This window comes from Engystomops pustulosus, chromosome 5, assembly GCF_040894005.1.
Source record: "Engystomops pustulosus chromosome 5, aEngPut4.maternal, whole genome shotgun sequence".
NCBI lineage: Eukaryota > Metazoa > Chordata > Amphibia > Anura > Leptodactylidae > Engystomops > Engystomops pustulosus.
Window position 1 is genome coordinate 194911186 of NC_092415.1, and position 27458 is coordinate 194938643.

Consider the following 27458-nt stretch of genomic DNA (forward strand, 5'->3'; position numbering starts at 1 on the left):
GCCATGTCATAAAGCTGGAATCTTGAACATGACAATGAGGTCACTGGACTCAAATGGCCTCCACAGTCACGAGGGGGGACATTAATCATAGTCTGTTAGACTGTTTTGAGCGTTTTTTAGCGCAAAAATCTGGCGCATCTCGTTAATTTTCTGGCGCACTGCAAAGTTCGGCACTTAGTGGTTCTGAGTCCCTGAGCCTTATCTGACATAATGAGTGCCTCCTATACAGATGTTTGCACGGGATCTATCACTAATATGAGCCTAAACAGAAGTGCACCTCCTCTGAGCAGAAGAATCATCTCTATGCAACATGGAAAATCCTTCGGAGCAGTTATAAAATGTAAAATTTCTCCAGTAACGACTTCATCATTGTCTATGGGATCATCTCTGGGAGTGATTATTGTCTTATTGTACAGATCTGAGAATATTATCAGTCTCCATTTCATGTAAATTATAATAAAAAAGGCAAAGACTCATTTCTGCAAGAATTTGTTTTTTTGTTTTTTTTTACATCTCTGTAACTTTTAGTCCCTGCAGTTACATCACAATGATAGTTTTTGTGCAGAGATGACGCCCTGAACGTTCTGTCACATTTTCTCAGTCTCCTTTCATTATTGCTCACAAATGAGATCTAACAATTTGAGACAAATTTGGCGCAAATGAATCGGACATGAGACAAATCCAAAGTGCATTTACTAAGGCAGAACTAGATCCATCATAGATCAGGAGCCAAAAAGAAGAGCAAACCAGGCGCAAAAATAGGCGAACCTGAGACCCCACTATGATTAATGTCCCCCCCAGATCTCAATCCAATAGAGCAGTGATGGCGAACCTTTTGGAGACCGAGTGCCCAAACGACAACCGAAATCCACTTATTTACTGTGAAGTGCCAACATGGCATTCTGGCGGTAACTTATTGCTACCAGTTCTTCAAAATTTTTCAATTGTATTGGCCTCCTGAGGCCGCCAATACAGTTGAAAGAAAGAGGGCAAATTCAGCCCATCATTGTAGCTTCTCTCCAGGGTCTCTCTGTACAAGAAGAATTGTGGGTCCAGCAGGAGGACCTTCAAAGTTTTTCTGTCAAAACCTTCTCATTTTTCCTGCAGTTCCACACAATCAATGAAGTGTTGCTTTAAAATAGCGCTGATGGGAGCATTTCTTAAGTTGCCTGGGAGGAAGGAATAATCTGTGGATTTTGTCCTGTTTGGTGAACTCTGTCCTGGGGTGATGGCCTGAGTGCCCACAGAAAGGGTTCTAAATGCCACCTCTGGCACCCGTGCCATAGGTTCGCCACCACTGCAATAGAGCATCTTTGGGATGTGCAGCCGACAAATCTGCGGCAACTGTGTGATGCCATCATGTCAATATGGACCAAAATCTCTGAGGAGCTTCCAGCACCTTGTTGTATCTATGCCACGAAGAATTGAGGCAGTTCTGAAGGCAAAAGGGGGTCCAACCCGTTACTAGCATGGTGTATCTAATAAAGTGGCCGGTGAGTGTATGTATATATCAGGTAGACGGCACAAACATTTTTTTGGCATATAAGCAATTTTGAATGGTTTTTAATTTAACATTGATTTGAGCAATTTTTGGCAGAAGAGTCACTGGCTTAGTCATTTTCATTAATTTCTTAGACCAATATATAACTTGTGCCTTCTTAAAATTGTGCAAAATTTTAAACAAAGTTTTCAGGAATCAGTGGCCGGTGTGGACATGAGGGGTTCTGATCATTATGTGACTTTAATCTCCATTTACCAGTAGTATCTGTAAGTAACTTTGCAGTTCATCTGGAGGGGGGAGGGGGTTGGAGACTTAGCTGCTGTGACTCCCTGCTCCCCCTCCCTCCTCCACTAAGCTCCTATGTGATCTAACACCTATGTGAAATTCTGTCTTCTTGATAGCAAGATGGGTTTCAGGAAAAAAAAATATGATCAGGAAGGATTATAAGAGCCAAAGCAAGTGGAGCTTTTTCCTCTGATAAGATGGATGACACCGTTTCTTTTGGTCACTTACATTTTTCAAAGATGCTTAGATGCATCTTCCCCCAACCAATAGGTCACACATCAAAGATTGCTGATTTGTCAAAATAAAAATGTAATAAAAAATGTTTGAAACTATGAAAATTTATATATTATTTAACATAAAAAAATTAAAAGATTTATTAAAATCCCCCTACCAGATCAATTCATAAAAATAATCCATTATTTAACCCCCTTTGCTGTGTCACCTTGTTTCCAAAAAAATAAGTGCAAAAAAAACCGGAACAAAAATTTGTCAAAAAAGCAACAATAAGTCACAATACAGTATGTGATATTTCACTTTGGATTTTAGATAATTATGAACTATTCTTCTTATTTTGCAAGAAAATCTAAAATATTGACGGAGCAAACGTGACAAATTGTGGAGTGTCCGGAGCGTACATGGAGGAATACACAATTACTGTCCTCCACATCCTCACGTAGGTTTTCCCTTTGATCCTTGGAGCTTTTATGAAACAGCAAGTATTCCAGGAATCCACTGAAAACTCATCTTGTTGAAAGAAAAGGGTTTTGATGGTAACAGAAATATAGAGGTCACCTACCAACGTCACTTACCAGGAGTTACTATGTATGTTTTACAGGAAACCTGATAAACCAGGGACATTACTCATAGATCCAGGAACTGGGACTGTGGTCATCTTGTTATCCATGGCCTCCTACCTTCTAAAATCAACTTCTAAAATTATTCTAATGAGCCTGAAGGGCTACCCTAGCCCCTCTGTGATCTAACTTTACAGGCAGATAGATAAATACTGTACAGGCGGTCCCCTACTTAAAGACACCCGACTTACTGACGACCTCTAGTTACATACAGACCTCTCTGTCCACTGTGACCTCTGGTGACCTCTCTGGATGTTACTATAGTCCCAGACTGCAATGATCAGCTGTAAGGTGTCTGTAATGAAGCTTTATTGATAATCCTTGGTCCCATTACAGCAAAAAATTTTGAAACTCCAATTGTCACTGGGGCACAAAATATTTGTCTAGAACTACATTTATGAAGTATACAGTTTTGACTTACATACAAATTCATCTTAAGAACAAACATTTGGACCCTATCTTGTATGTAACCCGGGGACTGCCTGTATATAGCTATGAGATGAGATGTCTTGTATCATCTGTCCGGGTTCTGTACTGATAATTATTGCCTCCTGAGACCAGTACATGAGGTGCGGAGCTCAGTGGATGGAGAGGGACACTCCTTGCTTTCTCCTGTAATATTAGTCATATTGAAATTCTGTGACATAAAACAAAAATGCAATTCCAAAACCTGCAGGGTGCGCCTTTAACAAGAACACTGAGATTGGTTATACTAGTGATGCTGGTACTTGCATCTGCAGATATGAGGATGTGTTACCCCAGGGAATTATGTAATATCTGTAAATCATATTGAAATATTTTAAAGATGCCCCAAAGGGCCAGAATGTGGTAAAGCAAACACTAGCAGAATAGACTCTGCCTCCCAACTTTCCACGTGCGGACAAAGGAATGAGAGGCAAGTCTCCTGTTCTAGGCTTCTAGTAGCTTCTAGTGTTCCAACGCAATATAAAACACTGGGGCTCATTTACTAAGGGCCCGAATCGCTATTTTTTGTCGGGTTTCCCGAAAATTACCGGTTTGTGCCGTTGTGCCCGGGGTTTTTGGCGCACGCGATCAGATTGTGTCGCATCGGCACCGGGTTTCACCCAACGGAAATCGGGGGCGTGGCCGTCGGAAAGCCCGACGGATTCGGGAAAACCGCGGTATTTAAAAAAAAAAATATGTGTTGCTTGACAAGCACTTACATGCACCAGGAAGAGGATGGTGAACTCCGGCGGACCTCGGCGCAGCAGCGACACCTAGTGGATATCGGGCGCACAACCTGAGTGAATCCTGGCAAGCTCCGAATTAACGTCGGACGTCGGGGGGTTTTGCGGGCCGTCGGACGATACGACTGATTCGGACTTAGCGCGGGACTTAACTTTCAAATTGTGTCGCAAGCCCAAGCACTTACATGCACCAGGAAGAAGACGGTGAACTCCTGCGGACCTGAGCGGGGAAGCGACACATGCAGGATATCGGGCGCACAATTGCGGCACAGCGCATTCCAGTGAGACAATGCACTTTCTGTGAACTCCTCCAGACCAGTAAGTAAATGTGCCCCAGTATCTTACTACCCCACCCCACAGCAATGGTCCAATTCTGGAGGGCTAACATAGAATATAACCCCCCACACACACTGTATAATGCCCTTACATGATATAATGGTCCCTCATCATATAATAATACAGTGTCCTTGGCCCCTCTACTATTACCTTCCTTTCTTCTTTTGTTTTACCCTCAGATTCATCTTCAGCAATTTTATTTTTAAAATAAAAAATTGGGTCCGAAGTAATCAACAGAATACGAAGTAGTCCACTCTATACTGAAACCAGCAAAAAAGAAAAAGAAATGCAATAACAGATTTGTAATCAATTAACGAAAGAAAAATACAAAATAAAAATTACTTTTTGGCTGCGCCAAATCTGAATATTAAATTGAGTAATCCATATACACTCATCCTCCATTCACATAGGGGGACCCGGGACACTCATTCTTGTGTGTTTTATATGTCAGACACTTGGCCTTTTCTCAAATGAAATGACTTCTCAAGGCAAGGATCTGTCAGTACTGTGCACCAAGGATGTATCTTCCATCTACGCTGACATTGTCCATAGACCTCCCCCTGCTGTGAGTAAGAGGCGTACAAGGCTTCTGGTTAGATATAACAGCAGAGCATGATTACCCATATGAACAGCATGATTACCCATATCTCCAGGCTTAACTATTCTGTCTACCTGTGGTCACCACTAGAGGGAGCTCACTGTACTGTATGCTGTGCTAGATGTACACAGTAAGCTGTAGAAGACTTCTGGTTAAATATTACAGCAGAGGGGAGGGACTGGGAGGTGCAACTTAAATGTAAAGATCAAAGAGCACAGGAGTGCAAGTCTAGCTACAATCCTGAAATCTGAAAGTATTTTTCAAAGCCCTGCTGCTTATAACATCTCACACAAAGCTATGGTCACACAAATCTCATAGGACGATACCTAACCCTGCCTGTAGCTTTGTATGGTCAAAACTGCTGGTAGACCCTCATTACGGGGGCTCCCGGATCATTTGACATATCTTCTAATTTCCTAAAAGTCTTAGCTTTGCATAAATGTTATGTTCATTATGCTGAGACAGTGTATCATTAGATGTAGTCAACATACCTGTGTACAGGCGGTCCCCTACTTAAGGACATCTGACTTACAGACAACCCATAGTTACAGACAGACCCCTCGGAACTCTGGCGAAGCTTTCTGGATGCTTTACTATAGTCCCAGGCTGCAATGATCAGCTGTAAGGTGTCTGTAATGAAGCTTTATTGATAATCCTTGGTCCCATTACAGCAAAAAATGTCACTGGGGCCAACATTTTTTTTGTCTGGATCTACAATTATAAAATATACAGTTTCGACTTACATACAAATTCAACTTAAGAACAAACTTCCGGACCCTATCCTTTATGTAACCTGGGGACTGCCTGTATAAGAGAGCAGGGGCGGGGCCACAAAAAAGTGGCAGTCTGATGGAAAGGGGCGTGGCCACACCTACACAGTTACGCCTCTTACAAGATAGTCGTAAAAAGTGGCAATGAAGGTATCCGAATCAGCAAATCTTCATACGTGAAAACCTTTGGATTAATGACACAAAGTCTTTCGACCTCAGGTACCAAAAATATGTCTTATCTTTATTTCATTGATTTATATAAATAAATTCCATATCGGTAAAATACGGCATGCAGTCACTTCAATGGGTTAATAATACAAAAAGGTCACATTTTTCATCTCTGACATTGTAGAATCATTTGGTTTTTTTTCTTTTTTTTCTGTGGTCGGGAATCCGTGGCCTACCTGAGAGATCGTCTCTTTTTCATAGATGGAGAGAAGGCAACCGTGGTATAAAATGATCTAATCCGACATAACAACCTTCTGGGACAAACACTGATATCAATAGATACAAGTACAGAATGCCTCCTAACATGACGGGATTCCACGTGTCGCCTTACAACCAGGGCTCTATTAAAGGGATTCCTGCAAAGGAAACAAGATAGGAAGTTACTACACAGAATTCCGTGTGTTGTATCCTGATATGTGGTGTGTCCTTACATGCGGTGTGTCCTAATATGTGTTGTATCCTAAAAAAATTTTGTTGCATTGTTTGTGGTTTTTCTTCATTTTTGGAGACCAAGCTGCTGTGACTCACTCATCCCCCCTCCCATCTCCATAGACCTCTATGTAAACAGATGACATAGTGAGCTTCTTGTCCGTCTTGGTAGCAAGACAGAATTCAGCAGAGATTCCAAGTGGAAAAAAAGAGTCGCTTTCCTTTGATATAGAACAAAGTTTCTTAGTGACAAAGTTTGTGATCGTTATGAGACTCGTAATCTTCAGTTCTGGAGACCTAACTGCTGTGACTCACTCCTCCCCCCTCCCATCTCCATAGATATCTATGTAAACCGATGACACAGCTTCTGTCTGTCCTCGTAGCAAGACAGAATTCAGCAGAGATTGCAGGGTAAAAAGCAAATGAGAAAGGAAGCAGGAGGAATGATAAGAGCTAAAGTAAGTGGAGGAAAGAGTCGCTTCCTTTGATATAGTACAAAGTTTCTAAGTGACAGTGTTTGTGGCCTCGTAATCTTCATTTTTGGAGACCTAGCTGCTGTGACTCACTCCTCCCCCCTCCCATTTCTATAGACAACTATGCAATCTCATGACACAGTCAGCTTCTGGCCCTCTTGGTAGCAAGACATAATTCAGCAGAGATCGCAGGGTAAAAAGCAAACTAGGAAGAAGGGGGAGGAAAAAGATAAGAGCCAAAGTAAGTGGAGAAAATAGTCACTTTCTTTTGATATAAGTTATAGAAATATATGAATGGTCCATATAAAAAATATGGTGGTAAGTTGTTTCAGATTAAATCAAATCAAAAGACGAGGGGGCACTGTCTCTGTCTGGAGAAAACAAGGTTTAATCACCAGAGGCGACAGGGCTTTTTTACTATGAGAACTGTCAATCTGTTGGAATAGCCTACCTCAGGCGCTGGTCACAGCAGGGACAGCAGAGAGCTTCAAGAAGGGTCTAGATGCCTATTTACACTTAAATAACATTGATGGTTATGCTATATAGAATTGTTTCCCATAAATCCGCAATCCCTTACGTTTCTTGGTTGAACTTGATGGACATGTGTCTTTTTTCAAACGAATAAACTATGATACTATGATATAGTACAAAGTTTCTTAGCGACAATGTTTGTGGTCGTTATGAGACTCGTAATCTTCATTTTTGAAGACCGAGCTGCTGTGACTCACTCCTCCCCCCTCCCATCTCCATAGACATCTATGTAATCTGACGTCACAGCGAGCTTCTGGCCCTCTTGGTAGCAAGACAGAATTCAGCAGAGATTTCAAAGTAAAAAGCAAATTAGGAAGGAAGGTGGAGGAAGAAGCGCTTTCCTCTGATAAATTAAATTTTTTTAGTTATTATTATTAGTTACTTGCTCTACTGACTATTGACTTTGTAAGTGATTCTCACCATAGCAGATACAGAGCACTAAATCCACTGCAAATGTGTAACATTAAAGAAAATCTACCATAAAGAACTGCGGGGCTCCAGGCTCAATTAACATCTATGAAGTCCGGAGCCCCTCGGGCCCTTATTTGCATATTTTTTAAAGCCTTTTTTGTAAAAACTAGGGAATAAAAAGCTAAAAGAAGAGCGGATCCTGCCATAGGGGAAACACCAGCATGTAAGTGTGCTTGTTTTATAGGTGGATTTCCTTTAAAGGATTCCAGGATTGTAGCTGGACTTGGTCCACGGATGGAGGTTTTCCTCCCACTGCTGTCTTGTGAAAAGTTTGCACTGAACTTCCCCGTCAGCCCCTTCACTCTGCAGCTGGGTACAACTTTTACACAGCTAAAGTGAGAGGCTTAGAGACATCTCAATGCAGAGATCTCACAGCACAGCAGTGTGAAGATACAAAGCAAGGCCACCAAGTCCAGCAATATTAATCCCTTTTTCACAGTCCTGCTGCGACTAAACAACACACACAAGTGCAATAACACAGATCTGCAAGGCCAATCATTTTGTCTACCTGTGGCCACCACTAGAGGGAGCTCACTGTACTGCACATTGTGTTAGATGTATGCAGTAAGCTCCCTCTAGTGGTGACAGGTTGATATAACATTTAACCCTCTGTCTAAGAAGGGGATTTGTAGCTCTGTATCATTAAAATGTAGGACAACTGCTATCGGGCCAAATAATAGTGAACCAACAAATCATTTTGGATCTACCTGGACAAAAATTAAAAATACTTGGAACATTTCCTGGAACTAAATCTTTTTAATTGTAACTAATGTTTCACTTGAACTACGTAATTGACACACTACATTGTTTTACACATTCTGAGCCTTGTCTGGCAAGGGGGAGTGGCTTAGTGTAAATGTAGCAGGGCTTAGCGCAAAAGGGTGGAGCCTATGATGGGACAATTAAAGAGGTTGGGCCAAAATTTAAAGGAATCCTCCATTCACAGAAAAGGGGACAACTTACTGATCAGTAGGGATCTAATCACGCCCCCCCCCCCACTACGATCACCACAATGGGGTCCCTCTATAGGGATCTATAGGGATCATTACATACCACGTCTCACACGCTCCGGGATTACCTTTTATGGGTTTTTGTAGATATAAGTAGAGATTTGGAGATGACACTTGTCTTCTGCCCACTCCATGAGACCTTGAGAGGACACAGTCTACATATATGTCCCAGAAGTCCTGGGCCAAACCGTCAAAGAGAGCGTTGTGTTTGGGATTGGCCGATTCCTTTAAGAACATCATGAAGTCCCAGAGCCCCATGATAGTATCGGCCACTCGCAGCTTCTTCATCTCCACCAGCTTGCGTGACGCTGCTTCCCAACATTCATGGTCAATCTCACCGAGACTCCCGGAGGTCAGGTGTCCATGGGGTTCTTTATTATACACGGACCTGGCGTAGATGGAGGTGACCATCAGTAAGTAGATGAGCTGGAGATACCAGCTACTTGTTGTAGATTCCATAACCTGTCTACAAGAAGAGCAGGGAGGTCAGGGGGACAATATGTGACAATATCTATTATTATGACAATCACATAATATGGCTGTTAGATTATTTCACCATAATTTACCCCAATTACCCCACAAATTACTCACAAACAGTGTCTAAAGTTTTAGGAAATGTACCATCAAAATCCATCATGATAAACCAGGGACATTACTCATAGATCCAGGCACCGGGACTGTGGTAATCTACTTATATTTGTTATCCATGGCCTCCTTCCTATAAAAATCTAATTTTTATTATACTAATGATCCTGTAGGGCTCTGTGGGGTGTTACCAGAGTCCCTCTGTGCTGTTGCTTCACAGGCTGTTACACTGTCTCTCCCGCCCCCTGCTCCCTCAACACTCCCCGCCCCCTAGACCTGGTGTAATCTCACACAGTGGGAGGGGGAAGTGTTCCTTCAACAGTTTGTGAACCTGCAACACAGAGGGGCCCTGGTGAACAACCCCCCCCCCCCCACAAGAGCCCAGAATTGTAAAAGCAGATATTAGAAGGAAGGTGTCCATGGATAACACATATAAGAAGATACCACAGTCCCGGTGCCTGGATCTATGAGCAATGTCCCTGGTTTATTATGATGGGTTTTGATGGTAGATTCTTTAAAGCTACAAACTTCTCCTGTTTTATAAGTATTTTCTTTTCTTTTTGGAAATGCATGAAAATTGGTAATTGGGTTTTGATAATTCATATTGTCGATAAGGATGGACACTGTATAGTTTTAGTCAGGGTCTGATTGTAACAGGAATATGGTAACACCCACGGGTCTATTTATTTATACATACAAAAGTTTGGTTCTGTTTACCCCAGTAAATAAAAACAGTTATCAATTCCTTTAACACAACATCAACAATATATATATTTCTATGGAAACAGACAACAAACAAACCCCGTGTAATCTGATCGCAAGATTCTACTGGAAGTTTAATAGTACATTAAAGGGAATCTACCATTTGATTTGATGCATTATGAAGTAAACATACCTTGAGACTGCTGTAGCTACACTGATGCAGGAACATATCTTGGTTAATCCCTGAGCCGAGTGGTTTTGCTGATAAAACAGATATAACATTATGATAATGAAGCTCTGTCACTTCTATGGCTGCTTTAGCGCTTCTCCTAGCATGTGAGTTATTCTCTGAAGGAGAGGATGATGCAATCACTCTTCTCCCTGCCAGACAGAATAATCAATTGCTGCACCATCCCCCAGTTGCTGTGTAAGAGTGGTTGATTAACCTCCCTTTGTAATTACAAGCTCTGGTGTGTAATGTGTGTATGTTAGCCAGTCTAACCCAGCTTTCCCAAGGTCCTAAATGTTATAATTGTTTTTTTTTTTTTCAGCAAAACCACTCGGCTCAGGGATTAACCAAGATATGATCCTGCATCAGTGTAGCTACAGCATTCTCAAGGTATGTTTGCTTCATACTGCATCAAATCAAATGGTAGGTTTTCTTTAACCACTTCTAACAAATTGACATACTATTACTGCATCATCCGCATTGGTTGGCATGACAGCCTGGAGTCTCTCTGAGACATGGATACAAATCATTGTATCACTAGTATTGCAGCATATAGTAGGGGCAATCAGACCAGCTTAGGATCAAGTACTCCAAGGGGGCAGGGGTGGATTAAGAATTATGAATATAATAGCTTCTACAAGTCTGGAATCACTTTATACATATGGGACTAGAATCAGCTTCTTGGAGAATGGAGGATGTGTCCCTTCTGCTGCTTTGCATTTGCAGTTTCAGTACCTTCAGAGGACCTTCAAAGGTCCTGAAATGGCTCTTATGTACAAGTGTATAGAGAGCAGGAACAGTTATACGAGGATTTCATGGGTGAAGTTCCTTCTGAGTATAAAATTTGGTGGGTGGTTTGGGTGGCCCCCGGCTACCGCCCAAACTGCCTGTATTATAATAAATACAATAAAACCTTTATAAAGTTGTTATCTCCGTGATCGGACTGTAGCAAAGACTAAAGGGGAGGTTTCTTTTAGAGCGCACAGTGAAACAGAGCCCATTAGAAAGCAGAGAAATAGAGGTTTAAGATGATATATATATATATGTTCTTAACCAGACACGACTGAAGAGGTGACAGGTAAATATAAGTGCGGGATGAAGAATAAAGCGCTGCTTGTGAAGGTCTTACAAAGCCTCTGTACCTTGTAGTATTGTATTGGTTGTGTTAACTAGTTCTCAGCCTGTGACCTGCCTGAGCCGGGGACAATTATGTCCCATTGACCTCCACTATCTGCGCTCAGCAATTTCTTTAAACTCTATCGAACCGCAGCCTTGTGAACGTATGTCACATCCCTCTCATAGCGAAGATGACAGCACAGATGACTTATGTTTATTGTGTTGGGTCTTTGAAGTGATGGTGGTAAGTGCCCTCCATAAAGGTCTGTGAGTGGTAAGTGCTGCCTTACAAGTCCGCTGTCCTCTCCTCCCTTTGATTCCTCCTTCGTGATTCACTATTGTTCGGGTCTATTGCCGAATCCTGACGCACATTCCATTATATACATTAGGTGAGTGCTGTACCAAGTGCTTTTCATCTGGACCCTGCGCTATCACTTCATGTTTATTTCAATATTGGCAGGGAAAAAAATGAATACTCACATTACAGAGACCTTAGTCCCGTTATCGGGGCCGGGGGAGTCCTCGGAGAGAATAATTTTTTATTGGAATTTCGGGCAAAAAATCTGCAGGGTTTTTCGGACCTCCAAAACTGCCATGAGTCAACTCAGGGTGAGGAAGTAAGAGTTCTCCTTATGGAGACTTTGCCAATTAAGGCCACCTTATAGACGTGTGGAGACTTACAGCCATTGATGCTCCAATAGGGGAAATATGCAAATACGTTTTCATAGGTGGGAAATTGGAAACATTGGGGCTCATTTAGTAAGGGTCGCTCATCACACTTTCGTCGGACTGTTCGCCGTTTTCGGGTTTTGCGTGACAGGTATTTAACAGGGATCATCTTTGGACCATATATTTATTATTGTCTTTATTTATTTCTTGCACGAGTGATTTGTTCACCTTCTCCTTCTGGTCCTAAATACATATTTATATTAGTTTTTAAGCTTATTATTTACTTCTTTTTGTACTGTGGTCTACCTGTGATTCATTTATGTGGCGGGACTGGGGAGTTCGTTTGTGATGTATACCCAATTTGTCCTTTGGGTTTTTAAGTATGTTTTAACATGATTTACCAATAAAGTTTCATTTGTGTCATGCATACACATCTCTTTTTGTCTCCTATTTATCAGCATTCTCTAGATGTGTGACAAATTTTTTTTTTATTATACACCATCACCCCAATTTCCTAATAAGCAGGTATTTAACAGGGGTTTTGGCGCACCTGCGCTGTCTTCCATGAGACATAAATCAGGGTCGTGCCGATCCGATTGATTCGGACTGAGCGCGGGATTTAAGTTTCAAATTGTGTTGCAAGACAATGCATTTACATGCAAAAGGAAGAAGATGGTGAACTCTGTCGGACCTGAGCGGGGAAGTGACACATGCAGGATAACGGGCGCAGGATCTTAGTGAATCGCGGCACAGTGCATTATCATCGGACAATACACTTTCGGTGAACTCCGGGGACAGAGTAAGTAAATGTGCCCCAATGGGTCTTTTAGATACCTTGAAAGGCAGCCCCTTAACTGCCAGCTATAGACAGCGTTGTTTCCACCTGGCCAAACCAGTGTCCTACACTGTACTGAAGAGACCCAACCAGGTGCAAACAACGTTGTCTACAGTGTTCCTTCTGGAATACATATACTGGTTTGGCTTAATCCCACATCATCTTATTAGACTTCTTGTAGATCATGCTTGGTGTTAAGGGGGCTGCCTTTTAAGGTAGCTAAAAGAGGCATTGTTTTTAACTTCCCACCTTGGAAAATATATTTGCATATTTCCCATGAGTCAACTCAAAAAGATTCATCTGTCAGTCAATTTAAATGCCCAAAACTGCCATTAGAAAGCATTGCCCTTATGGCTACATTATCCCTCTCCATGCCTGTAAACTTAATCGTTAAGGGGCACATTTATTATGCCCTGCCCCTAAGTGCGCAAACGTATGATGGTGTCCCCATCCCCCAGAACGCACCTGATCTAGCAGGAGGCTGCAGCCACCTGATAAATTCCAGCGGTGGCGGCGCTGTGCCACTTGGGCACTTTTATGCCAGGTCTTACCTGGCGTAGAATTGCATCCCAGCCTGTGCCTGAATGAGTGGAGGCTATAGGCAGGGCGGAGGTGCCAGGAATTGACTAAATCATGGCTTGTACATCTGTTTTCAGGTGTACAATCTGTGATAAATACCCCTACAAGCTCCTGAGGGTGCGGTCACATGTTGCAGTTAAAACTGCATCGCAATCAGGTGCATTTTTGTTAATTTAACAGGTGAAAGACATTTATGGAATAAGTTTTCCCTTCAAAGTCAAATTAAAACAGTCAGTTCATGTCTTTCACCTGTTAAATTAACAAAACTGCACCTAAAACCACCTCAAAACTGATTACGATGCCTTGACTGATAGCCCATATGATGATCTTACAGGCAGAGCTGCGCTGATACTGCTGACCGCTCTGCTACATTGCCTCTATAGTTCATGAGCTGAGAGTAGCAAGAGGTCACTAGCCGCCCCTCCACCAATAGCTCCTGAGAGGAGCAAAGATTAAGATTCCGGCAATGAAGTCTAAGGCCGGCAGCACACATGGCATTTTTAGCCCGTTTTTGGGCTGTTTTTAAGCAGTCCGTTAAAAAACGCATCCGTTTTAATTAAGATGATTGGTAAAACCGGTCAAGACAGATGCGTTTTCAAATAACACATGCGTTTTTGAAAGGACTGCTTAAAAACAGCCCAAAAAAACGGTTCAAAACGCAACATGTGCCACCGGCCTAAGGGTGCATCCACACGTTCAGTTTTTCAGATGCAGTTTTTGGAGCGAAAAGCAGGTGTGGATGATAATGGGTGAGACAAACAAATTGAAAGGTGCTGCTCCTTCTCCTACTCCTTTCCTGAATGTGTGGTTGCACCCTCAAGGCTAGTGCAGCCGCTGTACTTCAGGAAGGTTACAAGATGCAGCCTCTCGGTACCAGGGTGGGGGAAAGTTGTTGTGTCAGGAGGTCAGGTACTTTGTGTGTCTGCTGCCTTATCTGTGTCTCACACAGGCAGCAGCTAAAGCAAAATAACAACTAATTCAATGCTTTACTGTACACAGGGAAATGAGCAGAGAGAAGGAGAGGGGAGGGATAACAGGGAAGACTCCGTCTGGCTCAGCTTCCTCACTGCGAGTACCAAAGCTCATTCCAATAATAAAAAGGTGATTTTACAATGACTGATGTAGGGATCAACAAGTTAAAGACTCTAAAATGTAGTGATGTCAGAACTTGTGACAAAGAAGAGCTGACAGGTTCCCTTTAAAACTAAATTTTCTAAAAAAAAAAAAAAATTACAGATGCCTGTGAAATGCAGCAAAATTGTCCCAAATTTCCAATTTAGCTCAATTATATACATGTTTGTTATCATCATATGCCTGTCTTATCTGTGCCTCTATTACTATGCCAGAACTACAACTCCCAGCGTTCCTGCCCAGAATATCATTCCCCTACCCCTCATATTCATTCCTTTTTGAACACAGAATTCCTTCATATTTTGTCTGTTCTCTACAATGTTACATTTTAGTAGTAACCAGAACACATCACAGAACAGAATGTGTGAATCTTCACCAAATGTTACAAACTTCTACAATCTTCTACATAATAGACACAATCATTATATGTCAAGACTTAGTTTTTCTTACCTGCGGGAGATTCAAGTATTTCCTGAAAAAAATATTACAATTTTATAGTGTAAGAGATCTGCGCACAATATAAAGTTAAAAACATAAAACATCTAATATATAGAAACAGATGTTTATGAGATACCTAAAAAAGATACATAAATAGATACATAGATATGATAGACAGATAATAGATAGATGATGTATAAATATATATGGATAGATAGATAGATAGATAGATAGATAGATAGATAGATAGATAGATAGATATGAGATAGATAGATATGAGATAGATAGATAGATAGGAGATAGATAGATAGATAGATAGATAGATAGATAGATAGATACGAGACTCTTGCAGACCTGAACACTCTTCTGAGGAGATGATGAGAGGTAAGGAGTACGACTGCCAAGAGAATTTTTATATTGAAGACCCTCCTACGGTCTTGCGTCACATCAAGGGGGACTGAAACTGAGTCAGTAGTATTCCTAACATGTTATGTTGAAATCATTAATGTGAGCAAGAGAGATGCAGGCAGAGGAATAAGTCACAGAGCGCTGACAATGTGACGCACTCCTATCACTCTTCATGCCGGGACCTGATCGGGATTGTTCAGTTTATTTTGGAGTGATAGTCTATGCACTCTCTGTTCTGTATATTGTCTCATTGTAGTGCCTGGAGGTTGTCTGTCCACCCATGCTGGATGCATTACAGGGGATGTTAGGCATCACAAAATGTTATACTATGGACTCGGGGGGAGGGGGCTCTAAAAATAATAAGGTAATTCATCTCTTTATGATGCTCGGGTCGAGTGCAGCTTCACCCGTCAGAGCATTGGATCAGTGATGAATTGATCACAAATGGGGGCTCATTTACTAAGGGTCGCGGATCGCACTTTCTTCCGACTTTGCACCTTTTTCGGGGATTGCGAAGCTTGGACGGGTATTTAACAAGTGTCTGCGCTGGGATTGTGTTGCATGTGATCAGATTGTGGCGTGGCTGTGCTGACTTCCATGTGACACAAATTGGGGGGGGGGGGGGGGGCGTGCCGTCTGACAATCCAACTGATTCAGTGTGGGATTTAACTTTCAAATTGTGTCAAGCAGGAAGAAGAAGGTGAACTCCGGCGGACCAGAGCAGGGAAGCGACACATGCAGGATATTGGGAGCACGATCAGGTCAGCGCAGGTAGCAGAGAGATATTAAGGCTGAGGACAGTGCAGGTGGCAGAGAAATATTTAGGCAGAGGTCAGGGCAGGTGGCACAGAGTCATTAAGGCAGAGGTCAGTGCAGGTGGCAGAGAGTCATTAAGGCAGAGGTCAGTGCAGGTGGCAGAGAGTCATTAAGGCAGAGGTCAGTGCAGGTAGCTGAGAGTCATTAAGGCAGAGGTCAGTGCTGGTAGCAGAGAGTCATGAAGGCAGAGTTCAGTGCAGGTGGCAGAGAAACATTAAGGCAGATGTAAGGGCAGATGGCGGAGAGTCATTAAGGCAGAGATAAGGGCAGTTGGCACCAAGTTATTTAGGCAGAGGTCAGTGCAGGTGGCAGAGAGTCATTTATGTAGAGGTCAGGGCAGGTGACAGAGTTCAATCAGGCAAAGGTCAGGGCAGTTGGAAAAAATGGAATAGAGTCAGGCAGAGGTGACTTCAGGTGGCACAGAGTGAATCAGTCAGAGATCAGTGCAGGTGACACAAAGAGGCTCAGTGGGTAGCACTACAGCTTTGAAGCACTGGGGTCCTGCGTTCAAGTCCCACCTAAGTCAACATCTGCAGAGTGTGTATGTTCCCTCTGTGTCCTCCAGTTTCCTCCCACACTACAAATCATACTGGTAGGATGATTAGATTGTGAGCCCCATTGGGGACAGGGGCTGATCTGACAAGCTTTGTGAAAGCTGCGTAATCTATGTGCACCATACAAATAAAAGAATTATTATTATTACTATCAATTATTGTTACTAGTCATTCAGGCAGTGGTCAGTGCAGTGGAGGCTTAGTAAAGATGAAGTGTGAATCACTTTTGCAGATAACAAAGTATATAAAGGACATCTCCCAACCCGGATCAAGGATTTTAAACCAAGCACACTGACATACTGGTGTGTGCCCCTAATGCAGGATCAGCTCTTTTAGCTTCATATTCCCTGTTTTACTTTTTTAAATAAGGGCTCCATGCTCCATATGTTTTAATGGAGCCTGGAGCCCTTCAGGCTCATTTGCATATTTTCTTGTATTCTTAAAAACAAGGGAGGTGTGGGGGTGTAATTAGCAGCCCGGAGCACCGGACATCTTTTCCCCTTGCTCTGTGCTGCTAATTATAACTCTCTTTACTAGGTGATCCCTCCGTGTCCAGACTAGCGACAGGCAGCATCGGGATTAAGATAAAGAGGAGGGGAGGTGAGTATATCTAGGTTTTTATGTTTTTTGGCTGGTTGGTTGCCTTTAAAACACAGCAATAACACTTAATATCCATTAATAGGTAAATATAAATATCAGCCTAACAAGAGAATCTGAAATGTTATCCTCTAGGGAGGTCATTTCTCCCTTTCCCTCTTCCCTGGGCTCTTATTGCCCTTCTAATGAGTCTTTTTTTGCGCCTCATCTCTCTTTGTAGTCTTGTCTTTGTCACAAGATTTTTTAGAACACATTTTTTGTGAAGCTCAAACCAGTCTCATTCCTATGAGTTGTGGGGACTGGAAGGTTTTTGTTCACTCTACAAGCCATATAAATGTAATGCAGCGCAGTGCTGTACCCCAGCTAGAGGGTGATGTACCCCAGCTAGAGGGTGATGTACCCCAGCTAGAGGGTGCTGTACCCCAGCTAGAGGGTGCTGTACCCCAGCTAGAGGGTGCTGTACCCCAGCTAGAGGGTGATGTACCCCAGCTAGAGGGTGCTGTACCCCAGCTAGAGGGTGCCGTACCCCAGCTAGAGGGTGCCGTACCCCAGCTAGAGGGTGCAGGACCCTAGTGATACAGGGAGAGGAGCAGCTGCGCTCCACAAGCGCAATTATAATCCAAGGTGAAGCTTTATTTCTAGTGCAAAATTTCGGTGAGGTAGAGATGTTTCACCCTGGATTATATTTGAACTATCTAATCTATTCTCCCTCCCTCCTCCCCGCACGCTCCGGTGTCGCGCTGTGTGTCCGGAACTCTTCCTCTATCGCTCTGGTTTCCGGGGGCCGGTGTGCGCGGTGCACCCGTCCCGCAGTGTCCCCCGTGCTGCGCTCATACAGTGACATTACTGGAGCCGGAGTCACCCGCAGCATGGTGTGCACCAGCAGAGTCCTGCTCCGGAAGGTGCTGTGTGCCCCTACTACTACTCCTATCCTCCGTATATACATATACATCTCTACTACTACTCCTATCCTCCGCACATACATCTCTACTACTACTATCCTCCGTATATACATATACATCTGTACTACTCCTATCCTCCCTATATACATATGTACTACTACTCCTATCCTCCTTATATACATATACATCTCTACTACTATCACCCATATATATATATATATATATATATATATATATATATATATATTATTACTACTACTACTCCTATCCTCCGTATATAAATATACATCTGTACTACAACTCTTTGTGTATATACTCCTACACCTTTTCTCCATGTACACATATATCTATCTGTACTATGTCCTCCTGTTCTCTGTGTGTATACTCCTACTATTACTACTACTCTCCCCCTCTATACTACTACTATATACTACTACTCCTATTCTCCATGTGTATACCCATACTACTTCTCCTGTCCTCTGTGTATAAACTCCTACACCTTTTTTTTTTCCATACATATATATCTGTACTATGGCTCCTGTTCTGTGTATGCTGCTACTACTACAACTGTTCTCCATGTGTATACACCTACTTCTTCTCTCATCTTTCATGTACATACTCCTACTAACACTCCTGTCCTCTGTGTTTATACCAATAGTACTACTACTCCTGTCCTCTATGTGTTTACCAATACTACTACAGACAGTACCCGGGTTACGTACAAGATAGGGTCCATAGGTTTGTTCTTAAGTTGAATTTGTATGTAAGTTGAAACTGTATATTTTATAATTGTAGTTCTAGACAAAAAATTTTTTTTTGCTCCAGTGACAATTGGAGTTTGCTGTAATAGGACCAAGGATTATGAATAAAGCTTCATTACAGACACCTTACAGCTGATCATTGCAGCCTGGGACTATAGTAACATCCAGAGACTTCACCAGAGGTCACAGGGGGCAGAGGGGTCCGTCTGTAACTAGGGGTCATCTGTAATGTCCTTAAGTAGGGGACCGCCAGTACTCCTTTTCGCCTCCATGTCTATACTGTTACTATACTGCCTGATCTCTGTCCATGAACAATCGCCCTGCCAGGACCTTGATCTTATATTGATACCTACTAATCATAAAGTCCTGGCAGGGCGATTGCTTATGGACAGTTAGAGATCACATGACCCTCCATCTGCAGGAATCTGGTCAGGAATCTCTGGCTGATGAGGTAAAAGACCGGAGGCTTCACTTTACATATGAAGAAAGCAGAGCAGAACTATTACTAGATGTATATCGGTAGATTACCTCATATCCTGCCCCCCCCCCCCCCAAAACTTACACACACTTACACACACATTACAAAAAACATGAGGTAAAGTGGCCAACCCCTTTAATAAACACAAAATCCACTTAAAATTATATATTAAAAACTGCTAAGAAAACTGCAGCATCTTCTGTCTTCTTCCTGTGAATCTCTCATTAAATGCCTGATGTCTCCGTCCCGCAGTATGGAAACTTCGTAGACAACCTGCGGATCCTGGTGAAGGCCGGCGCCGGGGGCATGGGACTCCCGCGTTTGGGTGGAGAAGGCGGAAAAGGAGGCGACGTTTATGTGGTGGCGAAACATGGCGTCACCATGAAACATGTACAGAGCAAATTTCCAAAGAAACGCTTCGTTGGCAGTGACGGGGTTAATAGCAGGTGAGGCCATAGGCTGTGCATGCGGAGGGCACCTATAGACCTAAGTGTGAATTATCCCTTAGAGTTGGGAATTCTCGAGTATAAGCCTAGTTTTTCCGCACAAAAAATGTGCTGGAAACACAAACTCGGCTTATACTCGAGTAACAAAATATAGGTATTACCAGGTTTTGTGGTAAAATTAGGGGCCTCGGCTTATGCTTGGGTCGGCTTATACTCGAGTATATACGGTAATTTTGTTTCCTTTCTCCCTCCAGTGTTCGATCCATCAAGGGACCGTCCGGCGATGACTGCATGGTGGACGTCCCTGTTGGTATCACCATCACTACCGACAAAGGCATGAAAATAGGTAAGTGGCCTGAGCTTCACGAGTGTACTGGGTGCGTCATAAGGAAGAGTCTTCTTATCCGTGAAGGGAACCTGTCACCAGCTTTTACTCCACTAACCTACCAGCCCCCATCAGGTAGAGTATGAAATGCCCTTAATAAATTGCCTCTTTGGTGTGAAATCTTATCCGTTTACCTATAATAAAAAAAATCTACTCCAAAGTTGGTGAAATATGACTCTTCTCATATCCCATTTTCACATGAGATGAGTCAAGTTTAGAGGCTGCATCACTTCAGATGCCACTTGGTTCTATAGTGACTTGACACATGCACATGGTGTCATATTAAGCTTATGGGGCTGTGAGACACAGAACTGGATGTACAGGAAGTTATAAACTAAGTAGGAACCGGATCTTTATCTGCAGCTTGTATTTCCATCTATGTATTAAGCTGCCTGTATCTTCTGTAGCTCACAAAGCCATAAGCACGTTATGTAGGTGCTATAAAACAGAAGATAGGGGGCTTCGGAAGTGACAATACCCCAACAGCCACTAAACTTGACTCATCTCCTATGAAAATGAAGTGAAAAGAGTCATATTTTCCTGACTTTGGGGGAGATTATTTTCTAGGTAAACCGCTGAACCAAGGGTCTGCTCATATTTTTAAGATTTTTATCTTTGATATGACACCAGCAGCTTGTTTCTGTAGATGGGGGCATGTGAAGTGATGCTCCCCCTGCAGCCTCCTAACTTGACTCATTTCAGAAAAAAGTCACACTTCTCTGCTCATTGGAATATGACTTTGGAGGACATTTTTTATAGGTAATAGGGTGGGATTTCACATAAAAGAAGGAATTCTAGAACAAATATTTCATCCCCAACCTGAGGGACTAGTAATTTATTGGGGTAAAAGCTGGTTCCCTTTAAGTATTTTGTTGCGGACCCTCATCATCCTGATTGCAGGATAATGGCTGCCCCATGATGGGGGTTAGGATTGTACTTGTATCTATAAGCAGAGAATTTTCTGATGTCCTTGTAGGTGAATTGGACAGAGAAGGAGACAAGCTGCGCGTGGCCAGAGGAGGTCACGGAGGAGGATACAGGACAGAATTCCTGCCATCCAAAGGCCAGAGAAGAGTCATCCGCCTGGACATGAAGCTGATTGCAGACGTGGGGCTAGTGGGGTGAGTAGCCGTGTGTAACCAACAAGTTTTCACTCTGATCCCTGAGTAAATTAACAACATGACACTTCCTGTTCTGTAGAGATCACTTCTCAGAAGACTTTTCCTTATCATCCAGGCAGGATTTATAGCCTGACACTTCCTGTTATGTAGAGATCACTTCTTAGCAGTCATTTCATTATCACCCAGGCAGGATTTATTACCTGACACTTCCTGTTATGTAGAGATCACTTCTTAGCAGTCATTTCATTATCATCCAGGCAGGATTTATAGCCTGACACTTCTTGTTCTATAGATATCACTTCTTAGCAGTCATTTCATTATCACCCAGGCAGGATTTATAGCGTGACACTCCCTGTTCTGTAGAGATCACTTCTTAGCAGTCATTTCATTATCACCCAGGCAGGATTTATAGCCTGACACTTCCTGTTCTGTAAAGATCATCCAGGCAGTATTAAAACAACAAAAACACACACATAAGATGAAACATAGTCACACCATATCTTCCCCTCTTCCTGGGCATGATAACTTCTGCCCAGCTCATAGAGCATGCCCACTACACTCTCCAGACTACTGTGTCTATGGTCCATGTGGCTGCTGTAAAGCACGTCTCTAGATGCTGTGAACAGCTGCCCACATAATTCTGTATAAAATATGGATTAAAGCTTCTAAAATCGGAAAATGAAGACTAAAAAAAAAGGAGAAGCGCATGTCAGTATCTGATATCCAAGGCAAAGCTGAGACCTCCAATGGGGGGCCCCTGATGTAAGCTCTGATGATACCTATTCTAACCCAAAATATCCCATTGACTATGATAGGGTCCATTGTGCTTCTGTTAAAGGCATCACCTTAAAGGGACGGGGAGATGCTGGGGAGCAGGTGTAGGATTGGGATGGACCCTCCATGGCCTCTGCTTAGCCCCGGCCATTACTTTCCGCTGTTCTCTGTAATAGAAAGTAATAAAAGTCATGTGGCCTAACAAGGCTTGTAACGCGCAGGCGCGGGATGCTATTTACATGCCTGTATGAAGTGATGTGATGCGGGGGTCTTGGTAAGAGGCTTTCATCTGGCTTCAGCTCTTAACTTGAGCGATGACATACAGACCCCCCCCCCCCTGGCTGTAGAAGTATGTGAACCCTTAATGAAGGTAAAGGTTATGTATGAAGTCTGCGCCGGGGGCTCCATTGTTTGCTCTGTGCCTTTAATTAGCGGCGGTGAAGTGCTCCTTTTAAGAGCTGCAGCCATAACATTACGAGGACCCTTCACTGAGGCGCTCTCCATAGCCGGACCCCGTCTGATCTCCCCCCTTGTGGGGGGTCTATTGTTTTTTAGCCATTTAGTGAAACCTCCTTTGATTAAGGTGAATTATTAGTATTTTTCTATCAGACCCGAGGCCGCGGCTAGATCTATGGAAGGGAACCAGGCTGATTGTTCTCATATAAACCTCTTAACCCCTCAGTGGCCAATATCCTAAACAACTTTTCCTTTTTCTTGTTCTGATCAGGTAATTGTTATGTGCACGTCGTGTGATGACCGAGGGATTGTATAGGTCCTGAGGCCCAGCAGCCGGTGCGATGTGCTGCAGCGTGCATGTCACCAGTAGTTATTTTCATATATGCAAAAAAGTTGCAAAATATATAATTTTTTTAAAAAAAAGTCAATATGGGTGCCCTATATAACCCTATATATATGTCATTCAGGTTTCCTAATGCCGGCAAGTCCTCGTTACTGAGCGCAGTGTCCCACGCCACACCGCAGATCGCCGACTATCCGTGTAAGTGTATGGATCTATTACGTGACGTCATCGGTATAATGGGATGTGAATGCAATCAGTATTGGCCTTGAGAATTGATAAATGGTCATTAGTGTTGTGTCTGGTGCAGGGTCTGAGGGGGACACCCGAAGTCATAGAGATTCCCTCCAGGTCATGTGTCGCCCTCTCTGGCCCGGCGCCAGGCATTACACCTTATAGAACGTTACCTGCGGTGTAATATTGGATTCCGTAACATCAGTTAAGAACAGGTTCACTATTTGGTACAGGAGACTCTGTGCACCTTATGTATTACTGGTGATGCACCCGGGGGACCTCATCTGCTTTTAGCTTTGGTCGTATGCAAAGATGTTTTTTTTTTTTTTACATTTATCCCCGCCAATTCAAGATCTATACAATATACAATATTTTATGATGTTTTGTCCTACAGTTACAACAGTGCGACCGGAAATAGGAAAAATCATGTATCCCGACTTCAAGCAGGTGATAATAATGTGTGTTCATCTTCTGCATCTTTCACTTCATCCTTCTCACTACAACTACTGGCGCTGTCCTCCCTCTGTCGCTCTATTCCTCCTTCTCTATTGTCCCTCTGAAGCTCACTCTTCCTTTTCTCTGTCCTACCTCTGATGCTCTCTACCTCTTTCTCTGACCTCCCTCTGACGCTCTCTTCTTCATCCACTGACCTTCCTTTGATGCTCTTCCTCTGACCTCACTGCCGCTCTCTTATTCCTTCTCTTCTCTGGCCTCTGCCGCTCTCTTATTCCTCCTCCTCCTCCTCTCTGGCCTCTGCCGCTCTCTTATTCCTCCTCCTCTCTGGCCTCTGCCGCTCTCTTATTCCTCCTCCTCTCTGGCCTCTGCCGCTCTCTTATTCCTCCTCCTCTCTGGCCTCTGCCGCTCTCTTATTCCTCCTCCTCTCTGGCCTCTGCCGCTCTCTTTTTCCTCCTCCTCCTCCTCTCTGGCCTCTCCCTCTGCCGCTCTCTTATTCCTCCTCCTCCTCTCTGGCCTCTGCCGCTCTCTTTTTCCTCCTCCTCTCTGGCCTCTGCCGCTCTCTTATTCCTCCTCCTCTTCTCTGGCCTCTGCCTCTGCCGCTCTCTTATTCCTCCTCCTCCTCTTCTCTGGCCTCTGCCGCTCTCTTATTCCTCCTCCTCCTCTTCTCTGGCCTCTGCCTCTGCCGCTCTCTTATTCCTCCTCCTCCTCTCTGGCCTCTGACGCTCTCTTATTCCTCCTCCTCCTCCTCTCTGGCCTCTGCCGCTCTCTTATTCCTCCTCCTCCTCCTCTCTGGCCTCTGCCGCTCTCTTATTCCTCCTCCTCTTCTCTGGCCTCTGACGCTCTCTTATTCCTCCTCCTCCTCTCTGGCCGCTTTCTCTCTAATCTGATATTTGTTTAGTATAAAGCTATTGGTTTGTGTCTTCCTGTAGATTTCGGTCGCTGATCTCCCAGGACTAATAGAAGGAGCTCACATCAACAAGGGAATGGGCCACAAATTTTTGAAACATGTGGAGAGAACAAAGCAGCTGCTGTTTGTAGTAAGTTTTCCTCTGGTGACTTCCTGTCAACATCCAGTGACTCCTGGTGGTAGAGATGGGAAGAGCAGGGGGCTGTGATGGGACAATGACACCCGTAAACCATGGACAGTCAGTGTTGCTGTCATTACATTTCGGATGTGTTCACACTTGTCTTCCAGCTGCTGATTCTCTGCTTTGGTTCTTGTCCAATGCTTCTAGGTGGATGTTACTGGGTTCCAACTTTCCTCTAAGACACTATTCAGAACAGCCTTCGAAACAGTGCAGCTGCTGATGTTGGTAAGTACCATGCCGTGTGCCTTCTCATTTTGGGGTTTAACCCTTTTGTTGCCAGCACACTGTTTACACATATAAATGAATCATAATGTTCCCCCAAGGTTTGAGATGCATCAAATTGGAAATTTCAGCTACAATCTGCACCCTACCAAAAATTGCACCTTAAAGGGATTGTCTCACCAGAGAGACACATGGACTTGTCCCTACTTATGAATGTAATTGAAGCGAATCTGTCACCAGTTTTTCCCTCTTTTATGTGAAACCTCAATCATTTACTTATAAAAAAAAAAATCTCCCCTGCAGTCAGGCAAATATGACTCTTCTCACCTCAATTTCGCATGGGACAAGTCAAGTTTAGTGGTTGCAGGGTTAATGTCACTTCAGAAGCCCCTATCTGCTGTTCTATAGAACCTGGAAACGTGTTACTGGTGTCGTATTAAAGATAAGAATCTCATCTTCCAGCCTTTGGTTCTGTGCGCTAAAGAACCAGAGAAACCGGCAGCTAAGTACAAAGTTGGAAATGCAAGCTGCACATAAAGATTTAACTGCATGTATGTCTAGTTCTGTAGCTCACAGAACCATAGGCTTAATGGGAACTAAAGGAGGAGTTTCTTATCTTTAATATGACACTAGCAGCATGCTTCTAGGTGCTATAGAATAGAAGATAGGAGCTTCTGAACTGACAACTCCATCTGCAACCACTAAACTTGACTCATCTCATGTGAAAATGAGAAGTCATATTTGCCTGACTTTGGGGAAGATTTTTTTTATAGGTAAAAGAGTGAGGTTTCACATAACAGAGGGAATTCTAGAAAGGACATTTCATCCCCTGAATGAGTGTGTAGGTAGTTTAGTGGGGTAAAACCTGGTGATAGGTTCCCTTTTAACTCTGGTCCTCAGATCATTCATTGTCTTCCGTGGCACAACCATCGTTGCTCATAGTGTTTATTTACTACAAACAGCGCCCCCCTGGTCTATAGGCTGTGTATGGTATTGCAGTTTAGCCTGTTCTGATTAGTTTATAAAACTCTTCTTATTCTAGGAGCTTGAATTGTATAAAGATGACCTGCTGGACAAGCCTGCCCTACTGGCCATCAACAAGATGGATCTGCCCGGGGCCGAGGAAAAATTACAAGAGTTAATGAAGCAGCTGGAAAGACCCCAGGGTAAGGAATAGCGGCTCTAAAAGACACAATCAGACTAGTATCTGTAGACAGTATTTGGTCTTCCCCTTGGCAGATGAGGATCAATGTGGATAAATGTAAGGTTATGCAATGTGGATAAATGTAAGGTTATGCACCTGGGGGGTAATAATCCAAAGGCAGAATATGTCCCAGGGGGAGTAAATCTGGGAGAGTCCATCATTGAGAAGGACCTGGGTGACTAGTGGATTATAGATTAAATGACAGCACAATGTCAATCAGCTGCCTCTAAAACCAGTAGGATCTTCTCATGTATCAGTAGAGGTCTGGACTCTCGGGATAGGGATGTAATATTACCACTGTACAAGGCACTGGTTCGGCCTCACCTGGAATATGCCGTCCAGTTCTGGGCACCGGTCCATAAAAAGGATGCCCTGGAGCTGGAGAGGGGACAACGAAGAGCCACAAAAATGATAAGGGGTATGGAGGGTCTTAGTTATGAGGAAAGATTAAAACAACTAGATTTATTTAGTTTGGAAAAGAGACGACTACGAGGGGACATGATTAATTTATATAAATATATGAATGGTCCATACAAAAAATACGGTGGTAAGTTGTTTCAGATTAAATCAAATCAAAAGACGAGGGGGCACTGTCTCCGTTTGGAGAAAACAAGGTTTAATCACCGGAGACGACAGGGCTTTTTTACTATGAGAACTGTCAATCTGTGGAATAGCCTGCCTCAGGCGCTGGTCACAGCAGGGACAGCAGAGAGCTTCAAGAAGGGTCTAGATGCCTTTTTACACCTAAATAACATTGATGGTTATGTTATATAGAATTGTTTCCCCTAAATCCCTTCCTCATCCAATCCCTTCCCTTCCCTGGATGAACTTGATGGACAAGTGTCTTTTTTCAACCGTATAAACTATGATACATTATGTCCATCTATTTTGCAGATTATTTACACACCTTACCAGAGGAGCTGATCCCGGAGCGTCAGATCGACTTCAAGCACATTGTCCCCATCTCTGTGGCCACAAGCCAAGGAATACCGGACCTGACCCAATGTATCCGCAGATCACTGGATGAGCAGGCAGAACTAGAGATCCAAGAAGCCGCCAGAGAGAACCTGCAGAGTCTTCACACCTCGTCTTCTCATAGCGTCCAACATAAGCAGCGGCTTCCCCTGGAGCACAGACTGGACTGAATGACCCCCAGCCCCCCCCCCCCCCCTCCTCCAGGATTGTACAGTATTTGTAATTTCAATAAAGTTTCTTGTACAGAACCACAAAGCAATAAG

At 43.3% G+C, this 27458-nt stretch overlaps 2 protein-coding genes across 3 annotated transcripts; one reads left to right on the forward strand and one right to left on the reverse strand.

Annotated features, from left to right (window-relative positions):
- Positions 1 to 5783: 5783 nt before the first annotated feature.
- Positions 5784 to 15800, reverse strand: FAM237B (family with sequence similarity 237 member B). Of its 2 annotated transcripts, XM_072154871.1 has the most exons (4): positions 15333 to 15800; positions 14991 to 15012; positions 8763 to 9160; positions 5784 to 6136 (listed from the first exon to the last, which is right to left on the reverse strand). In XM_072154871.1, the coding sequence occupies exons 3-4, from the start codon at positions 9151 to 9153 to the stop codon at positions 6108 to 6110; spliced, it is 420 nt and encodes a 139-aa protein (XP_072010972.1). In that variant the 5' UTR covers positions 9154 to 9160; positions 14991 to 15012; positions 15333 to 15800; the 3' UTR covers positions 5784 to 6107. The 2 variants fall into 2 exon arrangements, with proteins under 2 accessions (XP_072010972.1, XP_072010971.1); XM_072154870.1 differs by lacking the exons at positions 14991 to 15012; positions 15333 to 15800 and adding an exon at positions 13382 to 13521.
- A 2287-nt stretch (positions 15801 to 18087) lies between these two features.
- Positions 18088 to 27422, forward strand: GTPBP10 (GTP binding protein 10). The gene is made up of 10 exons (XM_072154237.1): positions 18088 to 18255; positions 19747 to 19940; positions 20195 to 20286; positions 21302 to 21446; positions 23144 to 23217; positions 23645 to 23697; positions 24636 to 24743; positions 24942 to 25019; positions 26059 to 26182; positions 27115 to 27422. Exons 1-10 carry the CDS (start codon positions 18223 to 18225, stop codon positions 27363 to 27365), a joined length of 1152 nt encoding a protein of 383 aa, XP_072010338.1. The 5' UTR covers positions 18088 to 18222; the 3' UTR covers positions 27366 to 27422.
- The last annotated feature ends 36 nt before the right edge of the window (positions 27423 to 27458 follow it).